Raw genomic sequence first — 26,802 nt, forward strand, 5'->3', positions numbered from 1 at the left:
ATCTATTGTCATTTTTATATGATATAGTCACTGTTACTGAATAGACTCATAACTGTTCAATCTTCAGAGTAGCATGTATCCTTTAAGACTAGAAAGTGTCTTTTTTTGGCCTCACGGAATCCTCTTTAGAGGTGATTCTTTGCCTCTGTTCAGACCTCTGAGCAAGGTTCACAGCACCTGCGTTCTTATTGCTTCCGTTTGCCTTGTAAATCTCTGTTCATCACTTTACTTTGGGCAACCTACTGCTTTTCTGAGTTTCATCGACTTCTGCTTCATTTCACCCTTTTTTTTTTTTTTGTATTTCTGTTCTCTTTTATGACCGCGTGAGGATATTGTAGTTAATGTGCAAGGTGGCACTACCATTTTTATCAGTTTTGTGGTTGTTTTCTTTTTTCAGAGATTGACTTTGTAGGTAAAAAAAAAAAAAAAAAATCCTTTAATCACATCCTTGAATTGTTAAAGAGGTTTCATGTAGATGTAGTCTGTTTTTGGGTTTGGTTTTTTTTTTTTTTTTTTTTTTTTTTTTTTTTTTTTTTTTTTTTTATTCATTTAATGATCAAGGTTCCTAGTTAGAGAGCTCCCTCTTCTGTCCACTCTGTGCTTTTCTGTGCAGTTTCCTTTTTGGATGTCGACGTGCAAGATGCGGTGGGGAGGAGCAGGCAAAGGCGGATCTTTTTTCTTCTTTCTTCGGGATCCTTAAATCCTCAGAATTCTTCTTCTTCTTCTTCTTTTTTACTTTCAGTCACATCTCTAAGAGGCATCGCCTCTTCTTTATTCTCTTTCTCTCACAGGAAAAAAAAAAGTGTTTTTCCAAGTTTCTCACATGTTTTACGTTCCAAACCCCCTATGAACGACCAAGTCCCAAACTACGTGAAGTGCCCCGGAATTTATGAGTGCAGTTTAATCTTCCTGGATTGATGATGTCTGTGCTTCATCGACGTCTTCTGTTGTCTTTTTCATAGAATATTTTAAGGACGAATCCCCCCGGCGCTGCACCATTTGCATTAAGCAGTAGGCTGGAGAAAGAGCCCTGTTAAATTTCTTTTCTCTACGTACAGCTGATTTGAAAGTGGTGGTGCTCTGAACCATCCGATGCTGAAAGGGCATGGGTCTTGCGTGGTTGCATTGGCTTTTCTTATTGATTTTATGTATCTGTGGGAGGGATGGGGGTGTTTGAAATCAGGCAGTGTCCTTGCAGTATGAAACTGGAGGCTTAGCCAGTGTGTTTCTGAAAGCACCCTTTCTTTTAGATCCTTCCTCTAAAATGCACCTCATATTCTCATCCAGTAACAGCCTGCACGGAGACTCCTACGTTTTCAGTGAATAAGCAATTCTAAAATGTTAACCTGAAGTGGCTAAGTTCTCCATGTACGCATTGGCTCTCTCGCGGTCCCTCTGTGTCATTTATTTAATGTTTTTGTCTGTTTTGTTTCTGTTTTTTAGAGAGAGAGTGCATGTGTGAGGGTGGGGGAGGGGCAGAGAGGGAGAGAGAGAGAAAAATCCCAAGCAGTCTCCAAAGGCAATGCAGAGCCCTACGTGGGGCTCAATCCCACCACCCAGGGATCATGGTCTGGGCCAGAATTGAGAGGCGGCTGCTGAACCGACCGAGCCACACAGGCGCCCCAATTTTCTGTTTTAACGGCTCTTTTAGCCCATAATGGCTGAAAAATGTAACTCTAACAACTTTAATGCAAGGTCAGGGAAAAATGTACAGAGAAAGAGTAGCAAGCACACTGGATTTTACCACATAGGTTTTATTTACTTATTTATTTAATGTTGACTTTTGAGAGACAGAGTATGAGCAGGGGAGGGGCAGAGAGAGAGAGAAAGAGAGACAAAGAATCCGAAGCAGGCTCCAGGCTCTGAGCTGTCTGCACAGAGCCCGACGTGGGGCTCAAACTCACAAGCCATGAGCGTGAACTCACAAGCCGTGAGATCATGACCTGACCGGAGGTTGGCCGATCAACCGAGTGAGCCACTGGGCGCCCCTGCAACATAGGTTTTGTAGGAGCTAGAAGCATCTCGAAGAATATTGTTCAGAAAACTTCAGCAGGTAATTAGAGAATATTAAAAGCCCTAGCTGGTGCCATAAGAAGCTATTTTATGGCACTGTTTACAATGGCAATCCCTCTCCCGGTCATGAGATGAATCTTACACTCACACAGGGTGATATTTGTGTCCATTTAAATCCAGTTAAACTGCATTTGAGTGTAATTCAAATCTGATTTAGATATAAGTTAGAGATAGAGTGAATTAATCTCTATTTTATATCACTTAACACCATATATATATATATATATGCATGTAAATTATAAATCTATAATATGCTTATCTTTATTTATACTTCTAGGGGAAAAAATTAACCACATGACATCAGTAAGATGGCAAAATAGGAAATCCCAGACCCTACTTCCAACCACAAACACACCAATTCAATAACAATTCACAGGCAAAATCCCTTTGTGAGAAATTCTAAAACTGAGAGGTTTTATGCAGCCTGGGTGAATGCAAAACTACCCACTTGGAAGCCAGCAGGAAAAACTGAGACGCCCTCTTGGCATAATGTTTACCCCTGGTTCAAGTCTATTCAATCAGGAGGAAACTCCCAGTTCTCAGCTTTCCCTGTGGGAGGGAGGGGGTAGACTGAGTGTCTAAATGCCCTAACTTTTCCCGGGGCCACCCAAATGACCAGATTCTGTCTAGCCTTTCAGAGTGCTGATGACACCCAGCATAATCCAGCCTCAGTGAGAACAATGACGGTAGGGTAGCCTGGCAGTCATCATCATCCCCTTTTTCTAACATGTTTCTCATGTCCCTGTAAGCCTTCAGTAGAAGCCTTCAGTCTTTCTAGACCTTCCAGCTTCTATCCACTGCCATGGTTCAAGCACTCAGCTTATTTTTTTTCTTTATGGTAGTTCCTCTCTTCTGAGTGCCAAAATCTGAATCATCTATTGCCATGTAATGCATTATCCCAACACTTTGTAGCGTAGAAATAAACAGGTATTATATCACACAATTTCTGAGGGTTAGGAATCTTTAAACAACCCAGAAGAACGAATCTGGCTCATGGTGTCTGGTGAGGTTTCCATCAAGAGGCTGGCTGGGCCTGTGTCCTCTGAAGGCTTGTCTAGGGCTGGAGAGTCAGAGGCTGTTAAAGAAGAAGAGGTCTCATTACTTGCAGTTGGACTTCACTTGCTTGCTGGCTGTCCATAAGAGGCTTCAGTTCCTTGTCGCATGGTCCTATCAGCAGAGTTTCTCATCATACAGTAGCTGGCTTCCCCCAGATCAAGTGATAGGGGAGAGAGAAGAGAAGAAGCCATACTATCTTATATGATTTAGCCTTAGAAGTGGCATATTTTCATTTCTGCTGTATTCCACTGGTGACCCAGATCAACCCTGGTACAGTGTGGAAGGAAATTATGTAAAAGTAGGTACACCAGAAGCTGAGTATCACTGGCAGATACCTTGTAGTTTGGCTAACACACATACTTTATGGATTTTCACCTTTTAAAATGAACGCATAATATCAGACACAACTGTTTTCTTTAAGTGTATTCATTTCACTCTGAGAGAGAGAGCGCACAAGTGTGGGCAGGGAAGAAAGAGAGGGAGAAAAAGAGAGAGAGAGAGAGAGAGAGAGAGAGAGAGAGAATCCCAAGCAGGCTCTGCACTGTCAGCACAGAGCCCCATGTGAGGCTTGAACTCACAAACCGTGAGATCATGACCTGAGCCGAAATCACGAGTGGGATGCTTAGCCAACTGAGCCACCCAAGCACCCCAGGACACAACTGGTTCTATACGGCAAATTTTATAAGTACATTTACGACTAATAAGATGTGATAAGGCAAGAAGGAAAGTAGGATTGGTGCCTACATATTCTCATTTTGGACACTTTGGCAAGGGTTTGCAATCTATGGCCTGTTAGACCAAATTTATCCCACCATCTGTTTTTGGAAATGAAGTTCTTTTGTAACACAGCCAAACCGTTCATTTATGTATTATCAATGCCTTCTTTTGCACCACAATGGCAGACTTGAATAGTTCCACAGACACTGGTCCACAAAGTTGGAAATATTTACAATCCAGTTCTTCAGAAAAAGCTTTCTAACCCCTGCACTAAGATATAAAGAGAAAAAGTTCAAAAGGCCTAAAATTGTGGAAATGGAAACGGGGATTTAGATATTCCAAAGATTTAGGTAACTGAAAGAAATCATAATGCTTCAATTAGCATACCCATAGAAAGCTTTTAAAAAAGGCAAATGATATAATACAACAGGAGGGAATTCAAGTAAGAATTTGGGACCAAAAAAACATGCAGGACCAAACTCCCCAGTGTTCTTACTTCCACAAAGGTATGATTCATACCCAAATGAAACTGCTGATATTTGTGCTGGTATTTCTGTGACAAAACTTGGTTTTAGGAGAGCTCAGGCAGAAGTTTACTGCAGAGTCTGGTTACATAGCGGAGACAGGATATCTAACCAATTATCTCAAGTATAAGTTATAAATAAACAAATGGGTTCTAGGTGCTACACAGGAAGTTTGAACTTTAAAAAAACTTACCATAAGTTTTTTTCTGTTAGTTTTTCTGTTAACTAACTTAGTTATTTAGTTAGGTAGCTAACTCACTGCCCTAATCATGGCCAAGAGTCAAAAACCAACTTTTAGGGGCACCTGGGCATCTCAGTGGGCCAAACATCCAACCTTTGATCTCAGCTCAGGTCTTGATCTCAGGGTTCTGAGTACAGACCCCATGTGGAGCCCGTTTCAAACAAAACAAAACAAACGAAAAACCACCAACTCTTAAGTATCTCTGAAGATAAGCAAAGAGCTGTCTCAAGCCAGCTATACAAAAACTCCGTCTTTAATAGGTAACTTAAATGTCAGTAATGGAGGAATTAAGAATTAATATATTGGAAAAAAATTTTTGAAAAGTATTATTTGTCCTCACTTTTATGAATTCAATTCCTGGTTATCTCACCAGGAATCAAAAGGTAATGTTTAAATGCAATAAACTATGTAGCAGCGCTTACAATGTACATTTTAGGGGACGTTCGTATGGTAGACAGATGACTCTCAAATTCCCATGACCTGGTGTATGTCTATACAGTCCCCTGCCCTCGAGTTTCAGTGGGATTTATGAAGGTGATGGGGGGTTGCTCTGTGATTAGATTACACTAAATGGAAAGATTTGGCTATTTTTCAGGTGTGATTAAGGTTACAAATTAGTCAATTTTTAGTTAGTCAAAAGAGAATATTGTAGGTACACCCGACTTAATTAGTTGAATACTTAAAAAGAAAAAGACTCCAGAGGTGAGAAAGAGAGAGGAGTGGGCACCTTCTGGCCTGAAGAAGTAAGCATTCCCGGAGTGACTGTCTATGGAGGGGGCAGCCACTGGGGGGGTGAGGGTCTAAGTCCTAAGTCCTACAACCGAAAAGAACTGAATTCTGCCACCAGCTTGAATAAAGTTGGAAAAGGACTCTGAGTTTCAGATAAGAATGCAGCCTGGCCAAGACCTTGATTTCCAGCCTTGTGAAGCACTGAACTAAGGACTAAGCCAGGCCCAGCTCCTGACCCATAGATACTATAAATCTACCATAATTTGTTTTTTCTTTTTTTTTTTTTTTAATTTTTTTTCAACGTTTATTTATTTTTGGGACAGAGAGAGACAGAGCATGAACGGGGGAGGGGCAGAGAGAGAGGGAGACACAGAATCGGAAACAGGCTCCAGGCTCTGAGCCATCAGCCCAGAGCCCGACGCGGGGCTCGAACTCACGGACCGCGAGATCGTGACCTGGCTGAAGTCGGACGCTTAACCGACTGCGCCACCCAGGCGCCCCTAAATCTACCATAATTTGATATGCAACAATATGTAGCATGTATTACACATATTGAGGGTAATACACCTAGGTACCAGGATAAAATTAAGGAAGGATAAGCTGACTCTTGGCATATTATATTGTTATTTTGTGGGGTTTTGTTTTGAACATTTCCTCGCCCTCTGTCATTAGTTTTACATCCAACCCTGAGATATTTATTCAGCTAGATCCATCGATGTGCATTAGCCCATTTCATAACAAAAAAACAGAGAACAAAAGTAAAATAATGTGTCTCCCCCCCCCCCCCCAAAATATATCAGAAATTACATGTTAGAAGGGAAAAGAGATGTTTGGTAGAAAGACCTTTACATAAAAGAAGTCTTTCCTATCCCAGTGATGACAAAGAGTTTTTCAGGACGAAGGAAAGCAGCCTGCAGGTAAAAGTGGGAGGAAGAATAGTAAAAATGAAATGTGGTTGGGGAAACCGGGTGGCTCAGTCAGCTGAGCGTCCGACTCTTGATTTTGGTTTGGGTCATAATCCCAGCGTCTTGGGATGGAGCCCCGCATTGTGCTCTGAGCTGAGCGAGAAACCTGCTTAAGATTCTCCCTCTCTCTCTCTCTCTCTCTCTCTGCCCCTCTTCCCTATTTGTCCTCTCTCTCGCTCTCTCTAAAGTAAAAATAGATAGCTAGATGATGATGATAGATAGGTGATAGATAGATAGATAGATAGATAGATATAGATGATAGATAGATAAAGTGTGTGTCTGACGGTCATAGACTCAGTGTCACCAATATGATAGGATGATGCTATGAGAAAGACATACTGCTGTGGGGGACTAGCACTCTCCTTTCCATCATAAGGCCCGAAAATGATATGGGGTTTGAAAAGAACACCTGAGCTATAATTGGGAGGCTACAGGAATTTTCCCATCTCAATAGAGACAATTCTTGACATAGATTACTCTCTGAAATTAGATCCCATCCATCGTATTTAGCACCTTCTGTTCCCTCACTGCACTTGAGATCATAATGAATATATGTGAGTTCTCAGTAAAAAGGCAAATTGAGCTCTAGGCACCTCACAGATTCATCCTGGACAAAATTATAAAAAGTAGACTATCCTTGCTTCACTACAGAGAAAACCACTCTAAGTAGAAAAGCAAACAAAAAACCCAGAGGAAAATTGCCTTATGGGAGGAGGAGTGGAAGGTGGGATATTGGGACAGAAAACTAGTGATTTTCATTATTAGCTTACCTATGCTATTGTTAATGTAATTGAATATTTGGAATTTACATGGACAACAAAGCCCAAACATTTTAGATACCCAGAGAGGGCAATGTGTGTTCTCCTGGTCCAAGTTACACGTTTGATTTATATCATCTTGTCTTCTTCATGGTAAAACTTAGTCATACTTCTCCTAATCTTCAGATGAGAATGTGAAAAGTTCACCTGGTTGTCTTATTATATTTATATTTTAAGAACTAAAACACACAAGGCCCCTTTCTCTTCCTGACTACTAAAAATCAACTTGAGGTTCTTAATTATTATAATTCATTTGAAATATAGAAATAGAAAGCAAAGAGACACGTCAATATAAAATTTTTAAGATGTACATACAATAGTTTTACAAAAGAGAATTGGCTTTTCATATGTGTAAGATTAGGAAAACCCCATCCAGGTCATAGATACGTGGCCTTATTATGTTCTCACCCCTTCGATGACACACTCAGAATCCCCACAGTTAAGTGGTTTGTTCCTCCCCCACAGAGAAAGGGAATTGTTCAATATTTGACACAACTTTTAGGGAAAAGGTTTGGGATTTATTAAAGATTAATATCTTCAATGTACACCTGAGTGACTTTTTACTGATGGATAAGCATAAGGCAAGAGAGATTGTAGAGTGAAAAAATAAGTATTGCAAATTTATGTGATCAGGGCTTAGATTCTATTTACCCTTGCAAAATCTAAAAGCCATAGATAGATTCCCAAATAGGGAATCACCTATTTGGACAAAGATTCAAAATTGTTCTGCAGAGCTCAAGACCGTCAAGAGAAGAAACACAAATATGTTCTCTTCTAAAGTCGGATGATACACATGAGAAAGATGTCATATGACACTCTAAGCTCTAAATTAAAACAAATAGATATATAGACATCCAGAAAGAACTAAGTTCCAGAAAAGTAAGGTGAAGATAGGACTTTCCAATTCAGTGTGCCTTACAAAGAACTGAAATGACAGTGATACGTATCAGTTGACATGAATTATTTTATTTGAATTTCTACAGAGAAAATTTACCAGAATATACACATAAAAATGTATTACATGTAATATTGAACATATGCATTAAATCAAAATATTCTTTTCTAGACCTTGACGCTTTATAATTTCAGGTATAGGTGCACAAATTTCATCCATTTTATTATTTATTTATTTATTTATTTATTTTTAAATTTACATCCAAGTTAGTTAGCATATAGTGCAATAATGATTTCAAGAGTAGATTCCAGTGATTCATCCCCTGTATACAACACCCAGTGCTCATCCCAGCAAGTGTTTTCCATAACGCCCCTTGCCCATTTAGCCCATCCCCCCCACCCAATCTCTCCAGCAAGCCTGTTTGTCCTCTGTATTTAAGAGTCTCTTATGTTTTGTCCCCCTCCTTGTTTTATATTATTTTTGCTCCCCTTCCCTTATGTTCATCCATTTTGTATCTTAAATTCCTCATATGAATGAAGCCATATGATATTTGTCTTTCTCTGACTGACTAATTTCGCTTAGCAAAATACCTTCTAGTTCCATCCACATCGTCGCAAATGGCAAGATTTCATTCTTTTTGACTGCTAACACTCCACTGGGCATATATACCACGTCTTCTTTATCCATTCACCTGTCAATGGACATTTGGACTCTTTCCATACTTGGGCTATTGTCTACAGCCCTGCTCTAAACATTGGGGTGCATGTGTCCCTTCGAAACAGTCCCTTCGAAACCTGTATCCCTTGGACAAGAACCGAGTAGTACAATTGCTGGGTCGTAGGGAATTTCATCAATGTTAAAACACAGGATTTCAAATATATGAAAATTGTGTCATAAGACATAATTTGAAACATTTTACAGATCCCTAAGGCAGATAATTAGCAACAATACAAGAGGTAAAGTCATATTCTTAGTACTGCTGAACCTTCATTACCCACCCCTCCACTCCAAGAAACACCTAAATAGGCTGTTGCTTACATGTAAAATTTTTTTAATGTTTATTTATTTTTGACAGAGAGAGAGAGAGAGAGAGAGAGAGAGCATGAGTAGGGGAGGGGCAGAGAGAGAGGGAGAGACCCAGAATTTGAAGCAGGCTCCAGGCTCTGGGCTGTCAGCACAGAGCCTGACACGGGGCTCAAACTCACAAACGGCGAGATCATGACCTGAGCCGAAGTCGGAGGCTCAACCGACTGAGCCACCCGGGCGCCTCAGCTGTTGCTTACATATAAAACGATATGTACTTCCACAGGGTTCATCCAAAGCTCTTTGATCTGAGCTATACAGTACGCATTTCTTTGTATTTAAATTTTGAATTAATGGCAATCTGTAACAAAAAATAAAATGTTAACATATTAGATAAGGGAATAATATTCAGGAGTAGTGTTTTTAATTAAATGACAGAACTTTTAAAAGCACTTGAATGCGATATTAACATAATGAGCCCAATTTTTTACTCAGAAGCCCCGTTTTCACGATTCCAGAGCACAATATGACAAAAACTGTTGTTGTCCCTATAATCAACAGCATTGAGGCCAAAGATTTTCTCTTTCTGCTGTTGTTATTAATGGTTTTGATATACAATATACTTTGCTTCTATTTTGTTTAGAGATGTACCGGCTAATGTAGTCCAGGAAAACAAATCCAAGCATAAAATTTGTCACTGTCTGACGCTGCAAAACCAATGCTTATGAATGAAAATGAGATCCAAAGCTTACAAATATACAGAAAATAAGCTCAGAATATTTGAAATATGGGAGGATGCTGAGAATATCGGGCTTAATAAGAGAATAGAAAATAACAGATATACTATGTTCCCTGGACAGCTCTGTGAATGTGAACACCTGTAGATGCACATACACATCCGAATGCTTACACAAGGCAGAAAAAAAGAAAAATGCTGAAAGCTGTTTCATGGTCACAAATACACTAACCTCATGACATTTGAGCATAAATTTGAATGTTCTAGATGGAGCTAAAATTCATGTTCTGTTCTATCTCCTCTCTTTTCTGTACTTGCATGCCTTAGGTTATCCTTGCTACAGTGTTCCCGAATGTCACATTCTCTGGTGAGATCTACAGATAAACGCACAAAGAACTAAAAAGACCTTGACTGCCAGAAACTTACAGATCTTGGGAGACGTTGGACTTGTTTTCCCACAACCAGGCACGATGTTTTTCACTGTAACGGAGCCCAATCCAGTAAAAGTTTGCACTGGACCTCATAAAATGCTGATTGGAAACATAGACAAACACATTAATCTAATCTGAATCTACTCTGGGAATAATGTACTTTTAACAAAGTGGCAGCATCAGATTGAGACTTCTAATCACACAAACTGAGATCATTCTTAATGTCCAGTTTAAAAAGTATAGGCACTTGCCTCGTATTTTCTTCCTTATCAGGCCCATTCATTTGTGATCAATAAACAAATACCATAAAATATTCCTTCTCAAAGGAATAAAAAACGTTAGAAAAAAAGTTAGAGTTTTCCTGGAACACCTCCTTCACAGAAGATTACAATCAAATTCAATCCCACATCAACAGTATCTTGAGAAGTAAATTTCATAGATATACTTGACTCAACTTATATTCGGAACAGATTCTTCATGCAGCTTGAGAAGTTTTTCACCTTTTCTTAAATTGAGTAATTTTTTGATCATACTTTCCGTACTTATTGCACATTATATCTCGGAATGATGACGAAAGACATATATTACAAAATAAATTATAAATTCAATTTACAAACTAAAACTTACAAACTTGTTTTATTAGTCTTTGCATAAAAATAATGGCCTTTATTCGTTCTTTGAATTCTCTCCAAAAAGTTCCTTGTACTTTATCTGTACTCCAACTTGATATTTATTCCTATGATATAAATCAATTTTACGTAGGTTTTATAATGATTGTTTCAAGGTGTCGCGAATTATTTAAGTCATTAGTTCAAATATAACCATCCATTTACTGCCCACTTAAAGATAAATCTAAGTATACCGCTTACTTAGCATATTTTCATACATCAAAAAAAAAAATGTAGGAAAGCAGAATTAAATACATGCCAATTCATCTGTGTTTTGAATCTGAAGTAGACTGGAATTCTGAGAAGCACAGAAATCACGACTCTCTTCCCAAGTTTTGAGTTCAGTAGAAAAGAAGTAGCAGTTGCATTGGTTCCCAATCCACTTTTCTTGGCAAAAACAACAGTCAGCTTCTAGGAGAAAAAAAACCAAAACATACGTGATGACATTCAATTTTCTCAATGCTATTTACCCACCCAAAAATCATTTGTTACTTATGCACCATTTCCCACAAATATTCTTCGAGAATCTACTATGCGTACCTTAGTTCAGGGGACATTAATGCAAACAAGTCAGACTTAACCTTTTTTCCTAAAAGCGATTATATTCTAGAGATAGAGTCAGAACTCTGTCATTTCTGATCATTTGTCAATTATATTTCATGATAACTTAGGTAAGTATGCAAGAGAATAAGTAAGTATGTTAGAATATTGGGTAGCAGAGTGTAAACTGCAGGGTGACTAGAAGAGCTTTCAAGGATGTGACTCATAATTGAGCTCCGCTGTGTGAACTAGATGAAAGAGGTATTTAAGGGAAACTATTTCCTGAGTCAGAAAAGCATATGGCACATTGGGAGAAAATTCCAGTGTTTGCGATATCTTATTTTCAAAATAAAGATAAATGAAACAATTAGCTTGAAGTCTACTCCTACAGTTGGACAGTGACAGCGTCTTGAACATTTGCTATCCTCGGTGATGAAAGTCAAGACACAGGGTAGGCACTCAAATCTTTTTCAAATGACTGGTGCCGAAGTGTAGGTAGGGTAGAAAGGTAGTGGTTCCCAGGAGCTGGAGAGTGGGGTAAATGGAGAGATGTTGGTCAAAGGGGACAAACTTCCAGTTAGAAGGTGAATAAGTCCGGGCGATCTAATGCACAGAGTTAAGGTCATAGTTAGAAATACTGTATTATATACTTGTAAGTTGCTAAAAAAAAAAAAAAAAAGTAGATCTTGAATGTTTTCGCCACAAAAAAAGAAATGGTAATTATGTGACATGATAGAGGTACTACTTAATGTTATGGCAGTAACATATTGCAACATATGTGTGTATCAGATCAATTTCTCCTATACTTTCACCTTACACAACGTGATATGTCAGAATCTCATTAGGGATGCAAAAATGCTAAGGGAAGAAAAAAAGGTAAATTAAGTGTTACATGATCACAGAAGATGGTGAGACAGTTTGGAGAGCGTTTGGAAAAAATACCTAAAAAATTGGACTTTGAGCTGGCTTTCCCTGGATAAGTAGGGACTAAAATTGCAGAAACATGTGCACTCTATTGTGAGTCAGGTAAGAAGCAGAAGCAAAGTCAAAGAGATGTAAAAGTATGGGTTATGAGCAAACTGGCAGGCGATTAGGATTAACTGTAGTATTTACTGTAATCTATTTTTGATTTGTTACAGCACTAATGTAACATGGGCACTTAAATAGGAAAAAAAATGTCATTTAGGCTAATATGGTCCTTATTGCTTAAATAGGTAAAGTATGCACATTCAATGTAATTTAACAGTTTTTACATTAGAGAATAATGAACTGTGACTATCCTACAATTATCAGGCAAACTCATATTACTAAGTGTACATCATGTTCTGTGTGAGAAAAACAAGAAACTGCTTATTCTATCCTCTACCAACACTAAGGTTTTCCAAAGTATGAAACCTACCTTTCTGGATTTCTGTGGTTAGTCCTGGAGACATTGTTGGCTGAATACTTTGTTTAGTAAGTACTGTAAGAAACAATTAGACATTTACTTCTTTAGATGCAAGTTTATGAAATAATGACATATTACACATTAATAAAATGAATAAATAAAATTATTAATAAAATTTAAAAAATGAAGCCTTCTAGTTAAATGTTTCATCACAGTTGTGGTCTTTATAAAAACTTGTCTGGAAAAACTTACAATTTTTCAGGGCGCCTGGGTGGCTCAGTCAGTTAAGCATCCGGCTTCGGCTCAGGTCATGATCTCATGGCTGGTGAGTTCCAGCCCCGCGTCAGGCTCTGTGCTGACAGCTCAATGCCTGGAGCCTGCTTCGGATTCTGTGTCTCCCCCTCTCTCGCTCTGCCCCTCCCCTACTCACACTCGCTCCCTCTCTCTCTCTCAAAAAAAGTAAACATTTAAAAAACTAATAAAAAAAAAGAAAACTTACAATGTTTCAGCAAAATCCCCGTAGTAGCCATCAAGGAAAGGCAGATTACTCCTAAGATGCCGGAAATCAAATTCCATGGATTGATCTGAGAAGCTGTGGTAAAGGAGAGGTCCAATGATGACTCAAAAAACAAACCCGGGAGGTGAAGTTCTTAAAAGCAACACAGGGAGAGAGACTCCAAGAAGTTCTTTCATTTGGTAGCCCAATCATCTTGCCAATGAAACAGGAGAATGAGAATATCGCATTCAGAACTCCAGCCAATAGCAACAGCTTTACGTGGTGTAATTTATTCTTTAGCGAGATTATCTGTTAACTCTTCTCCTTTACCAGTCCTGTCTCAGTAAAGTGGATTTACAATTTATTTCCTAATTCAGCAAAGAAGCTTAGGCATTTGGGGTAAGAGGAAATCAAGTAGCATCGCGTTGTGTTCTATGGGCTTACGTAACAGATGCTTGTGTTGCTTTTCTCGACAAAACCCACAAGATAATAGGAGTCCCATTAAGTAGGTGAGAAAACTTAAGATCCATTAATAATGCTATTTGTCTTGAGGTATAAAAGCGGGTATGTATCTAAGTCAGAAAGCCAATGAAAGCTTGGCTAGGCCCAGCGTCTTTTACCCAGCATACTTGATCACCCCCACAAAAGGACTTGGAAATGTGCCCTTCTATTCATCTCAATGTGTTCTCTGCCGAAGAAATGTCTGGCTGCTTGCAGCTTTGTAGAGATTTTATAGGTAAGGGAACACAGGAGCCTTCTGGACCTAGGCTGGGGAAGGGGGTTCCCCAACCAATGCATGGGTAATACTTCAGTGGCCTGGATTCACTTCACCATGCATTAAATTATGATATATAACAACCATTTTTTTGCAACAACATTACACTTTCTCCTACCAAAACTTACTTGCTTCTGGGCATTGTAGGCTAAAACAATTTAAAATTGGGAGACTTGGCATTAACATTAGCATCCTCTCGAAGAGTATTGTCACTAACAAACAGTCCAATGTGCCAAACTATTAATCTAGGTGATTTGAGGTGTCACAACCTCAACACTTTAACAAGTGTTAAAAGAACACTTGTAAGCATTGTCCTTAATATGTGGCATTTTCTAGTTACTTCTGCACCAGCGTTATGTTGCTCATAATTTATCAGTTCGCATTAGAGTTTAGAGCTATCCCTGTCAGAAGCCACTCTTTAAACCTGCTGGAAAAGCTCCAAAAAAATCATTTCTAAGTTACAGGTGAAGAATCAGAACTGGAAAGTGCTGATACCTGGAAAGCCTAAAAACATCCACTTTTTTTCCCTAAAAGCACCGCCCTGATATTAGCCATGTCCATGAGACACCCTTTCTGGCTAATTTCATTTTTAAAAATGCGATGACTTGGGCCTCACATACCTGCCATAAGGAATGTTCCAGTGTCGACGCTGGCAAAGCACAATTTGTGCTTAATCAAGAAGAATGGTGTTGTGTTGGTTCACGGAGCCGAGCTGGAAGCTAAAGAATTCAAAAGTCATGTATGAAGAAACTTAGCAGAAAAAAAGAAAAGAAAAATGATATATTCGGGCAGTTCTTGAATCTTCTATTGGTGAATGCATAGTATGAACAAGAAGTAGTAAAGTCACTTCTAAAATGTTTCCGGAAACACAACACAGGAAATGCTCACCATTCAAGTGTAATGCAAACGCTTTGACTATTAGAAGAGAAGATGAGAGGGATTTTTTTTTAAACATATGAACATCAAAGACGTCTTTAAAAATCATTTGGAAAATGGGAAATTTGGGGTTTTCATCCTTTGAGCATACTGGTAATCTGGGTCAAGATGAATTGTTATACTGTTCCCTTTGTTTTCTTGTCTCAAATGTCATACCCTGAGGCTTTACCTTTAGTAAAATGCTATGAAATGCAAATTGCCTTGGTGTTACCTCAAGTTAAACTCAAAAAAAGACTTCAGAAGAGCTGCAGAACCACCAGACATGTAACAGATTATGGGAGAAAACAGCCATCCTCCCGAAAACAGGTGCTAAGTGAATGTCTGACCTAAGATGGTAAGGAGTCCATAATGCGCTAGTTAGAAACACAGTCAAACGTGTAAAGTAAATCCCAGTCCCTGCGGCCCATCCTCTTATGGATTATGAATCAGCGCCAAACTGTACTCATCTTACGAGACATCAGCACACAAAGGTATTAAGCAACGCTTCCTTCCTAAATCGTTAGACATCCCATCCTGGGACATCTGAATTCAACAGAACTTTGTGGGTGAAGCACTGGGCATGTCCTACAGTTTGTATGGTCAGCACGAGTTTCAAATGCAGCCACAAGAAGAACTTCTTTCTTAAAAGGATGGACTATTTTTGCATTCATACCTCTAATATGGTTCCACGTGTTATTTCAGAGATGTGAAAAAACTATATTATTTTATTTAAAAAAAATTTTTTTTTCAACGTTTATTTATTTTTGGGACAGAGGGAGACAGAGCATGAACGGGGGAGGGGCAGAGAGAGAGGGAGACACAGAATGGGAAACAGGCTCCAGGCTCTGAGCCATCAGCCCAGAGCCCGACGCGGGGCTCCAACTCACGGACCGCGAGATCGTGACCTGGCTGAAGTCGGACGCTTAACCGACTGCGCCACCCAGGCGCCCCAAAACTACATTATTTTAAACAAATGGTAGAAATGAGTTAAAATTGTTCTGATTCAAACAAGAGTTTAACTGATTGTTGAATAAAACAATGGATGGGGATGAAATTCTCTTCTATTTTAAAGCCACGTAATAAAGTTATGATTGCCTATTTTATCTCCAATCACCTAAAATCCAAAACATGAAACTAATAACTTTATTTAAATGAAACATCACATGGTAAGAACATTGAATCCATGTTTTTGTTCATGATTAAAGCCATTTTATTTTCACAGAAACACAGGTGTGTGTATTTTATTATTTAATAAAGATCTATTTTTATTCGTTGTAAATTTTCCTGAGAGTTTCATAACCTGTCTCCAGAAACCTGAATTTTAGGCTATTCATGAAATCTGTTAAGACACCTTATGTCAGTTTTATAATGAGTATTTAAGGGTACAATAAATAACCAGATAATTTATCCAAAAGTCCATTCAGTGGGGCTCCTGGGTGGCTCAGTTGGTTGAGAATGTGACTCCTGATTTAGGCTCAGTGAGTGATCCCTGAGTTGTGGGATGAGTGCTGCATCTCAGGAGGGAGCCTCCTTAAGATTATCTCTCTCTATGGGGTGCCTGGGTGGCTCAGTCGGTTAAGCATCCAACTCTTGACTTTGGCTGAAGTCATGATCTCACCATTCTTGAGTTCAAGCCCTGAGTTGGGCTCTGCACTGACAGCACAGAGCCTGCTTGGGATTCTCTCTCCCTCTCTCTCTGCCCGTCCCCTGCTCGTTCTCTCTCTCTCTCTCTCAAAATAAATAAATAAACATTAAAAAAAGCTTTATAGAGAGTCTCTGTCTCTCCCCCTCTGCCACTCTCCCTCCCTCGCACATTCTCTCTCTCAAATAAAAAAGAAAATAAAAAAGAACCTGAAAGTTCACTCAATGTCTAACAATCAAATTGAAAGTGTTCAGCTTAATTTTGAAGTATTCTTTAATATCTCCCAAAGGAAAATGTGTGATACTTCATTTGAGAAAATACTGATTCGTCTCACTCTCTAACTGAAATACACTAAGATTATGACAATCAGAGGAGACCCCAGTTCCCTTTCATTTGTGCTTCATTCTGAAGGTGGTAGCCCTTTAAATGTATTCCCAGTCCACTCTGGAACAGAACAGAGAAAGGAGACAACTTCAGAAAGAAAACACTCTTATTAAAATTGAAATTTGAGCATGATCTTGTAGGATAAATTGGACTTGGAAATACAGCACTGTGGCTACTGCAAAGTGAGAAATAGATAACAGACATGCCTCCAACCAAAACCCAAATAAGACAGAAAAAGTCCAACACACGTATTTTCTTCCCATCCTTTCAAAATAAAATTTAACATCCCTGTTGGAAAGAAATAAAAGCAAAAGTCCTAATTAAATAAAAGCAAAAGTCCTAATTAAATATCAGTGGCTGCACCTGCAACCACAAGCCCCATCAAGAAATAAAACATTGCCTCCACCCTCACGATCTTTCCTCACTTAGACTTGTTGCTACTCTCTTTCTCCTTCCAGATATTACCACCAGCTTGACCTCCAAGACCGTTTTGACCTCTAAGGTGAACTAACTGATCATTTGGTTTTTTTCTGGTTTTGAAATGTACATAACTGAACACTACAATCTAAACTCTTTTGTGTCTAGCTTATTTTCCTCAAGTTCTTGAGAGAGTCACCCAAGGACTCCTTTCCATCTTGTTGACACTGACTGGGCCAGGTGCAAACTACTCCAGCTAATGGATAAGACACATCGGTTGATTTAAACCAGTTGGGGTCCAGTTTGAATACCGGAGGGGGGTCAACTTTACTCCAAACAAAATGAATAGTGGTGATTCATTTAAAGGAAATTTGAGAAGGTAAATTTCGAAAGATGAAATTTGGGAAATCGTTGCCCCCTGTCAATATGTTTTGTTGGTTTTTTGTTTCATTTCCTTCTTTTGCCCCTTGGAATAGGTCTTTGTGAATGAGTCCACCACTGATCAACACGTGAAAGTTCACTCTGAAGCCCAGTGAAAAGATGAGCGAACTTCTCGTGTACTACTTGTAAGCAAGTCAAGTCCAGATTCATCAAGAATCCGTGTTATACCAGAAGAGTAATGACTTCGATGAGCTTTGATCGAAAACAGCACATCCACCATCTCTGAATTTACTGTTCCTGATGTGTAATGAATGTTTTGTTCAAGAATATAACAGAATTTAACTTTAGTGAGAGGACAACGTAGTTGAGACCTAAGAAAGAAAGAGAAATGAAGGTAGGTAGTGCTAATATCAAAACAATAAATATACTATCTTCTCTTAACCTCTGTCTTTTTTCACCTTTTATTTTGCAATGAATGTCAATTGACAAAAACTTGCCAAATTAATACAGTACAGCCAGTTCCCTTGGACCTTTGACTCAGTTTCCCCCATAACAATATCTCCCATAATTAGAGTACAGTATCAAAGCCAAGGCATTGACATTCATGCAATCCATAAACTATTCAGTTTTCACCAGTTTTATATGCACTTATTTGCGTCAGTGTGTGTGTATGGGTATAGCTGCATGCAATTTTGTCTTGTGTATAAATGTGTGCAACCACCATCATATAATCTCTGTTTTCATATTTTAGAAAATAATTACCACCATTTATTTTGTTACTGTGAAGTTTGGTTGTTAAAGAAAAGGCAAGGTAAATGACTAGAACTTCTCCTTCGTTTACCAATTTTCATTTTTTTATTAAAGATTTTTTTTAGCATTTATTATTATTTTTTTTTTTGAGAGGCAGAGAGAGACAGTATGAGTGGGGAAATGACAGAGACAGAGGGAGACACAGAATCCAAAGAAAGCTCCAGGCTCTGAGCTGTCAGCACAGACCCTGACGTGGGGCTCAAACTCATGAACAGTGAAATCGTGACCTGAGCCGAAGTCGGACGCTCAACCGACTGAGCCACCCAGGGGCCCCAACCAATTTTCGTTTTAATGAGTTGATTTAGTAGGGGGAAATTTTAACATTTATTGAGCACATATCACATGCTTATTCTAGTATTTAATTAAATGTCTTATTAAGTGTATGAGTACACATTTACCAGGACCAGTATATTTAATCCTACTGAAATATTGTGGCCTTCTACTATTTTATTGATGGATAAATTTATTAATACATCAGAAATTCTGTTTTATCCAGTCTTTTCTTCAATGTAAAGATCACACAAGTATACCTAGAAATAGGAAATCATTTAAATTTCTCCCACCTTTGAATATTTTTGTCCTAGAGTTAAAGATTCTGACGTTTTTAAATTTGACTAGCCAGATTCTTACTGGTCATTCAGTTCTACTACTAGAAATTTCCTAAGAGTTGACCAAGATTATTCTTTATAGGGTCTTGCTCTGGCCTTCTCCAAGTAATAGAGATGATCATCTTGTAGCTCCATTAAGCGAGGAAATATTTGCCATTAGTAGAAATGATTATTTTCCAGTTATTATTTAATACATTGTTGTCATTTGATCTCCGATTTGTTACCTAGTATCTGTGAGATTATATTATGGATTTTAGATACTGTATTTATTGTTTTGACAGGTGAGTTATGATTTTACAGTTGCAACTTAACTGACAGTTACAAATCCAGTTACAGATATTGACCAAAGATGTTACACAAGAATGTTTCCCCTTTCTTCCCATGAAGTAAAAGAAATAGATCCGGATGCCTGGGTGGCTCAGTCAGTTAAGTGTCTGACCCTTGATTTCAGCTCAGGTCATGGTCTCTTGGTTCGCGGGATCGAGCCCTGTGTGCAGTTCTGCGTGGCTCTGCGCCGACCGCGTGGAGCCTGTCTGGGATTCTCTTTCTCCTCTCCCTCTGCCCCTCCCCGCTCTCAGAAATAAATAAGTAAACATTTAAAAAATAGATAAACAAGCAACAAAACCAAAGCAGCAACCAACTCTGCATCTGGTTGAGGATGAGTTTACTCAGATTCAAATGAAAGAAACAGAACACTGTTTTGGATATAGTGAAATTTTGGATATAGTGAAAGTTTTGGATATAGTGTTTAGATCTTTCTCTGCATTAGGCACTGCCTAATAGCTGTTTTATAAAGTGAGATGTCTACATGGGAGAAGCAGCATTCAGAATAATGTCCTATCTGGTAACATATATTTTGGATCAAACATCAGCATGCTGTGATTATTAAGGGCAGGGAGGGATTTGTGAAACCAGAATGAAAAAATATATACAATTTGTTGCAAAATTTCTTAATTTCCACCTTTAAAGTACATCTCTCTTATTAATAAGTCCCATCACCGGAGACTTGAGTGTAAGACCTCACGTGAAAGTTGCACGGAGCTTGTCGGCTGCAGCTGTGGCCTGTCAACCCTCATGTGGATGGAAATAGTTTCTCTGTGGTGAGCCTGTTGGGTGGGTCTTGAGGTTGTCTGAATCAACACACCAAAAGGTGACAAGTTGGTTACTTCTAAAGTCTAAAGCTGAAGTATTTTTACAGGCACGGAGCCTCCTTCTTGACCTTTAGACAAAAATATCTGCGTCGTTAAGCCCTATGGTCGGTATCTGTTGATGAAACTTGGTTATAAAAGAAAAGACAGGGGAAGTAAAAGAATCCCCTAAGAATAGTAAGATGTATGAGTACCAGGCAGGGGATGACTCAGATGGGGACCAATCTGTCAGTCTGCAGACCTCGCCTTTTAACTTTTGTAAAAATACCTACGGGTTTTAGATACTACAATGTTGTTTTGATAAGTAAGTTATCATTTTACAGTTGCAATTGAACTGATAGCTACAAATTAACTTATGCACATTGACCAAAGATGTGACACAAGAATGTCCCACAGTTTGTGAGATGAAGACGCCCATCCCCCCACTTCACCCAGCATGGGGTCTGCTTAAGATTCTCTCTCTCCTTCTCTGTCTGCCCCTCCCCTGTTCACTTTCTCTCTCTCTCTCTCAAAACAAAAACAAAAACAAGTACATAGTTTAGGTGGCATATAAATTCGGCAAGAAAAGAAAAGAAGAAAGGAAGAAAAGAAAGAAGAAAGGAAGAAAGAAAAATTATGGGGTTGGCACATAAACCGTTACAGAAACTATTAGACTCAGTCTCCAACCTTTCTAACATTCCGGTTTTTCTATTTGTATCATTTTCCTCATTCCTTAATAACACCAATGATTAGGATACCTAACACTTTAGTTTTCCTTCAAATTCGCAAAATTTTCATAATATGTTGCATATAATTTTTGTATTTAATGATTATCTATAAGACAGTTAAATATCTTTTTTCAATTTACTGTATGCCAGACTAGATATTTTGCATAACCTACCGTATTTAACCTTCATAAACCCTGTGTTATTGGTTACATCATTTCTTAAATTACATAGTTGAAAACACAGAGATTATCAAGGGAAATAGGTTCCAGGTTAATTAGCTGAGCTGAGATTCACTAAGCTTTGTGTACCTCAAATAGATCAAAATGTAGAGTCACTGCATAATTGTAAGATGATGTGTATTAGTTTGCTTCGACTGTCCTAGTTATTTTGAATCTTCAATTTTTAGGTACCTAAATAACCACAGATGTATATATATTATATGTTATTATATAATGATAACATATGTTTGTGTATGTGTATAAATAATGTTTAATAATATATTTAATAATATTTATCAAATATAAAGAGATGTAAATACATGCACACACACATACTCGACTATGTACCATTTGTTTTTATGCAGGTAAAACCTAGATTTCAACAGATCATTAAACTAAGTTGTCACCAAAACATTGTATAACCTTTTATAGCTTTTAGCTATATGTTTTGTTTTCTGGTTTCCCTTCTTTCATGCCTTCTATCTTCTCAGAAACATATATATTTATAATATATACATATATATATATATATACACACTAATGTCCATTTGTGAATTTAATGATACTTTCAGATATAAATAATTCACTTGAAGGGAATATTGGTACCAAGGTGGATGGCTGTTTTTAAATCTTTTGTATTTGTTTGAAGTTAGATTTCAGAGGGAAAAAAAAAGATTTTACCCTGCTCCCTCTTTCTACTGTGTGTGTGGTGTGTGTGTGTGTGTGTGTGGTGGGAGAGGTGACAAATATGATACGACCAAAAAGACATAAGTGCAAAGTAAACAGTATAACTTGTCAGTAACAGATATTCACTATATGTGAATATCATGTTTACAATGTCCCAGGCAGACAGAGTGATGTGAATAGATCTTATCTCTAATTTTGAGATCTCTGTCTAATCAGAAGGGTAGAAAATTATAACACAACTTATTAATAACATAAGAAGATGCATCCAGCATGCTAAAAGACAGTAGAGTTTAGGTCTGGTAAGTCTGCTTCATGCCATGAACTAGAAAATATAAATTATGTCTCAGTTGAGAAAAACTTGATCAGTGATAAAGAATTTGATTTTTTCCTGTAACCTTAAGATAATCAAGAATTCTTACATTATATATACTACATTTTACGATTTACTTGCATAATACGAACTTTTCCTGGTTATAAGCACAGTCAGAGAGCTGGAAGTTTAAAAAGAAACAGAAATGGCCTGTATTCTGTTTACTTTCTCCCAAGCCATTTAAATGTGGCTCATGCTCTTAGTCTCTGCAGTGGCTGTCAGGAGAAGAGAGGCCGTGTTCAGTGCTGTTATTCCGTTATGCAAACTGTAAGAATGTAGATCAACACGCTGAGGCACCCAAGAACTGTATGACATCTTAGCTGTTTACTTGATTGTATCTTTAAGATAGAGGTAGGGGGGAGAGCGGTGTGGGAAGACCCCCCCCCACCTCCCTGCACTGAATACTCGCAGGCCTCCACAGTTGAGGTGTAAGTATTCATTAGGCTCCTCTACTCAAATGGTACTTGAGCTGTTACTAGGAAATGTGTGATCCAATCCCAGAAGGGCTTCCTTGTATTTAATGCCTATACCGAGAATGCCTAAAATTCAGTCAAGAATCCTGAACTATTATTTTCATTAGAGAAGTCCAAATAGACTTTTAGTTTGTTCCCCAAACAGATGAGTCTACCTTTAATCAGAAAGATCCAACTGCTGTGCTCAATCTTTCTGACAGGTACCCAACAATTTTCTGATGCGTTACTTGTAACAAAGTATCAGTTACCAAAAACAAAAAAGGAATGATTTGGGGGGAAGGGTGGGCTATGATTGATATGTTTCTTAAGTTTTACATTAAGTTTTACATTAAGCTAAACAGACAAAATATCCTTCTAAGGAGCAAAAAATTGTAGCCACAAGGATGGCAAGGTTTCACTCAAGAGTATTGCCTTTAGGGGCGCCTGGGTGGCGCAGTCGGTTGGGCGTCCGACTTCAGCCAGGTCACGATCTCGCGGTCCGTGAGTTCCAGCCCCGCGTCGGGCTCTGGGCTGATGGCCCAGAGCCTGGAGCCTGTTTCCAATTCTGTGTCTCCCTCTCTCTCTGCCCCTCCCCCGTTCATGCTCTGTCTTTCTCTGTCCCAAAAATAAATTAAAAAACGTTGAAAAAAAATTGAAAAAAGAGTATTGCCTGTAGGTATAGTAAAGAACTGATTAGGACAACCTATCCATACCTGAAATACAAAGAAAGGAAAAGTTACTCACACTTTAACCTCTCCCTGCTTCCCAGACTCAGATAAGTTCACATACTTCTAAAAGAGATCTATCAGGTCCCTCTGGAAAGGCCAGTCTTTGGTCCTTTACCCTAACTCAATGCTCAAGAAGAGCCTAGAAGTCACTATTGTAGCACAAAAAGAAATTTCAGGAAAGATAGGAGAGTGTCTGCATATGAATAAGAACTGAGCCGGCCTCCCATAATTTTAGAGCTGCAATACACTGAAAGCATAGAAAAACACGAGCAAAGAGTGGCTTTTCTGATATGTGTGAATATCAGACGCCATCTTAAAGCACAAAAATGTTCTCAAATTACTGTCCTTATAATTGTATACGGTGTTCATCCATCTTGCTGAGCTGTTCTTGGGAGCCATGCAGTGAAAAGCAGGCAATGTCTTTAGTAGGTGCCCCTTTTATTTTATTTTAACTTTTTAACGTTTAGTTATTTTTGAGAGAGAGAGAGAGAGAGAGACAGAGCGTGAGAGGGGGAAGAGCAGAGAGAGAGGGAGACACAGAATCCGAAGCAGGCTCCAGGCTCGGAACTGTCAGCATAGAGCCTGATGTGGGGCTCAAACCCACAAACTGTCAGATCATGACCTGAGCCGAACTTGGACGCTTAAGCGATGGAGCCACCCAGCTCCACCCAGCACCTACTGGGGCGCCACATTTCAATTTATCCACATCCTGGGAGTGACAACAATGCATTTAGTTCAGGATGCAGTGGCCAGCCTAATTGGAGCCATGGTGGCCCCTTCTCATTGAGGACATGAAAGTCTTCAGTCAAGCAAAGAACACAGGAGTATTCAGTCAGGCACCAACTGAAGTCCTGAAATAAACTTTCAGGATCCCCCTTTGTTCTACTTCTTCCCTTAAGACTTGTATGGTTTGAGAAGGATAAATCTGTCCCCTTGTGGATGTGGTATTTGTTGATTCCTCCAACTATTTCCATAGCTGAGATTTCGAGCAAATTTATTATCTCGAATCTCTACTTTTTTCAGTAGATCCTCTGCTTCATGATTTGTAGCCCCAAGTTATATTCCCATACTTATCTATCATTGGCCATCCCATTCCCGTGAATGCTTACCATTTTTCCCCCAAAGGAAGATGTACCCCACTTCCAAAGTGGGTGCAAAACACTCGTTCCACTTCCGAAAGGCCGTATGTCGGAAACCAGTATTTTCCGTCCCATGTTGGGCACCAATTGTGCAGTAATGAACAGACACCACAAGTGACACAAGATACAACTCAAGGAATAGTAGGATGCACATGGTGGCCCAGACTCTGCTCATCCTATAGAGAGGCGTGCTTGACCCAGTACAACCAAAGCCACTGTAGATAGGGCTACAGGAAAGCAATCGTGATCTCGTTCAGATTCATATGTTTATAAAGAGGTTGAAAATGTCGGGAAGAATTTGACCTAAGCCAGAGTCACAAGATCCTACAGTAGGCTAACACTCAGAGAAATATTAATGCTAAGGGGATAAAAGCCAACAGTAAAAAACAAACAAACAAAACAAAACATCTTTTATCACAGATGCAAAACATATGCATTAAATAACTAAAGAAATGGGACAAAAGGTTCCAATAAAACATTTTGGGTAAACAAATTGGGATTGATTTTGATTATAGATTTCCTCTCACAGATCAAATTATGTCATTTTGAATATTTTTCAGCTCCAAATTTAACCTCCAATATGTAACAAACACTGATTTGGTCCTTAAAAAATTCCTGAAGGACTAAAGCAATAACTAGTTAATGAATTGTTTATAGACTAAAATGTTGGCTCTTGGGATACCCGAGTGCCTCAGTCAGTTGAGCGTCCAACTCTCAATTTCGGCTCAGGGCATGATCTCTCGTTTCCATGAGATCGAGCCCTGCGTCGGGCTCTGCACTGGCAGCGCGAAGCCTGCTTGGGATACTCTCCCTCTCAGTCCCTCCCCACTCTCACTGTCTCTATCTCTCTCAAGAAATAAATAAACTTAAAAAAAAAACTCTATAAATATATTGATTCTTAGGAGAAGGAAACATTAGAATTTTTCATGTTCAGGATCAAAATAAATTAATTAAACGCATTTAGATTCAGGAAGGAACAGTGAGGAAAATGCTAAAGGGCAAGTTAGAAGACAAGAACGTCACAGCTGCACAGCCAACCATGACGTGATGCAACAAGCCGACTCTCTAGGTATCAAATTGCGACACTTCTAGAGGGAGGGTGAAATTGAAATCAGTGCTTTTCATGATAGTACCTTTTAGAGCAGAATGTTATATAAACCAAACCTTAGGTAGAGATGTAAACCAATAAAATGCACCAAACCCAGAAGTATTATTATTCACCCCGCCGGGGGGGGGGGGGTGCTCCCATCTCACTCTCCCCATCTTAGGTTGCTACCTTTAAAAAATTAGAAGCAAGTTATTTAGATGATCAAGCACCCATTCTAACATTCCAAGTCTATACCTTTCTTATTGAGGTATAATGAACGTCCGGTGTTTATGTTAGTTTCAGGTGTACAATATAGTGACTCAATGCTTGTATACATTTCTCAGTGCTCAATACAGTAAGCGTACTCTTAATCCCCTTCACCTGTTTCACCCATCCTCCCCCAGCTTCCCCTCCGACAACCCCTTGTTTGTTCTCTATATTTAAGAGTCTGCTGTTTGAGTTTGTCTCTCTTTTTTTTCTTTATTTGTTTTGTTCCTTCAATTCTACCTGTGAGTGAAATTATTTATTGGTTTTAATACTCACGATGTAGATCTGGGTGAGCTGTATTTCTATTGCCAGATTTTTCTTCATTTTTTTTTCCTGATCCAGACCAATCCAGTAAAAGTAAGACCTTTTTTGACCGAGTTAAATTCTGTAAAAAAATCAGAACCCGTAAGATTATAAGCATCAAGCGTGGAATGGTTTACTATCTTTGCATCTCTGGAACCTAACATCAATGGGCCACAGCAGATGTTCAGTTTTAGTTTTCACATTTTTGACTCATGGCTGAATTGATAATTGATTAATATGTGTGGCAGATTGTTATAATGTGACCTCTAAATTATATCTTCTTGTATCCATTTCCTTGTGTTGTCCCCTTCCATTTTTAATATGAACTGACCTTGTTAGTTGCTTTGACCAATCGAATGTGGTAGACAAGATGTTTCTCAAGGTCTCTAACCAAACTCTTAAGAGGCCCGGATTTTTTTCTCTCTTGTGAAGAACTGCGTTGCCACGTAAAGCAATCTGGGCTAT

The 26,802-nt window shown here is 38.7% G+C and overlaps 1 protein-coding gene across 3 annotated transcripts; it reads right to left on the bottom strand.

Moving 5' to 3' along the window:
- Nucleotides 1-9,185: 9,185 nt before the first annotated feature.
- Nucleotides 9,186-26,329, bottom strand: KLRD1 (killer cell lectin like receptor D1). Of its 3 annotated transcripts, XM_040488940.1 has the most exons (7): nt 26,311-26,329; nt 14,695-14,793; nt 13,303-13,395; nt 12,816-12,878; nt 11,136-11,287; nt 10,204-10,307; nt 9,186-9,402 (listed from the first exon to the last, which is right to left on the bottom strand). In XM_040488940.1, the coding sequence occupies exons 2-7, from the start codon at nt 14,699-14,701 to the stop codon at nt 9,261-9,263; spliced, it is 561 nt and encodes a 186-aa protein (XP_040344874.1). In that variant the 5' UTR covers nt 14,702-14,793; nt 26,311-26,329; the 3' UTR covers nt 9,186-9,260. The 3 variants fall into 3 exon arrangements, with proteins under 3 accessions (XP_040344874.1, XP_040344875.1, XP_040344873.1); XM_040488941.1 differs by lacking the exon at nt 26,311-26,329 and having other exon boundaries at nt 11,136-11,284; nt 14,695-14,931; XM_040488939.1 differs by lacking the exon at nt 26,311-26,329 and having other exon boundaries at nt 14,695-14,930.
- Between the last annotated feature and the right edge of the window lie 473 nt (nt 26,330-26,802).

The sequence above is a fragment of the Herpailurus yagouaroundi genome, unplaced genomic scaffold (genome assembly GCF_014898765.1).
Source record: "Herpailurus yagouaroundi ecotype Mexico unplaced genomic scaffold, PumYag 166, whole genome shotgun sequence".
In the NCBI taxonomy this organism is placed as follows: Eukaryota; Metazoa; Chordata; class Mammalia; order Carnivora; family Felidae; genus Herpailurus; species Herpailurus yagouaroundi.

Excerpts from the sequence above, each read along its gene's own strand:
- KLRD1 (XM_040488940.1), bottom strand. Across the intron at positions 12,879-13,302 it reads GGGGATTTTGCTGAAACATT|TACTTACTAAACAAAGTATT; the intron begins GTAAGTTTTCTT and ends TGTTTCTTACAG. Across the intron at positions 11,288-12,815 it reads AACCACAGAAATCCAGAAAG|AAGCTGACTGTTGTTTTTGC; the intron begins GTAGGTTTCATA and ends TTTTTCTCCTAG.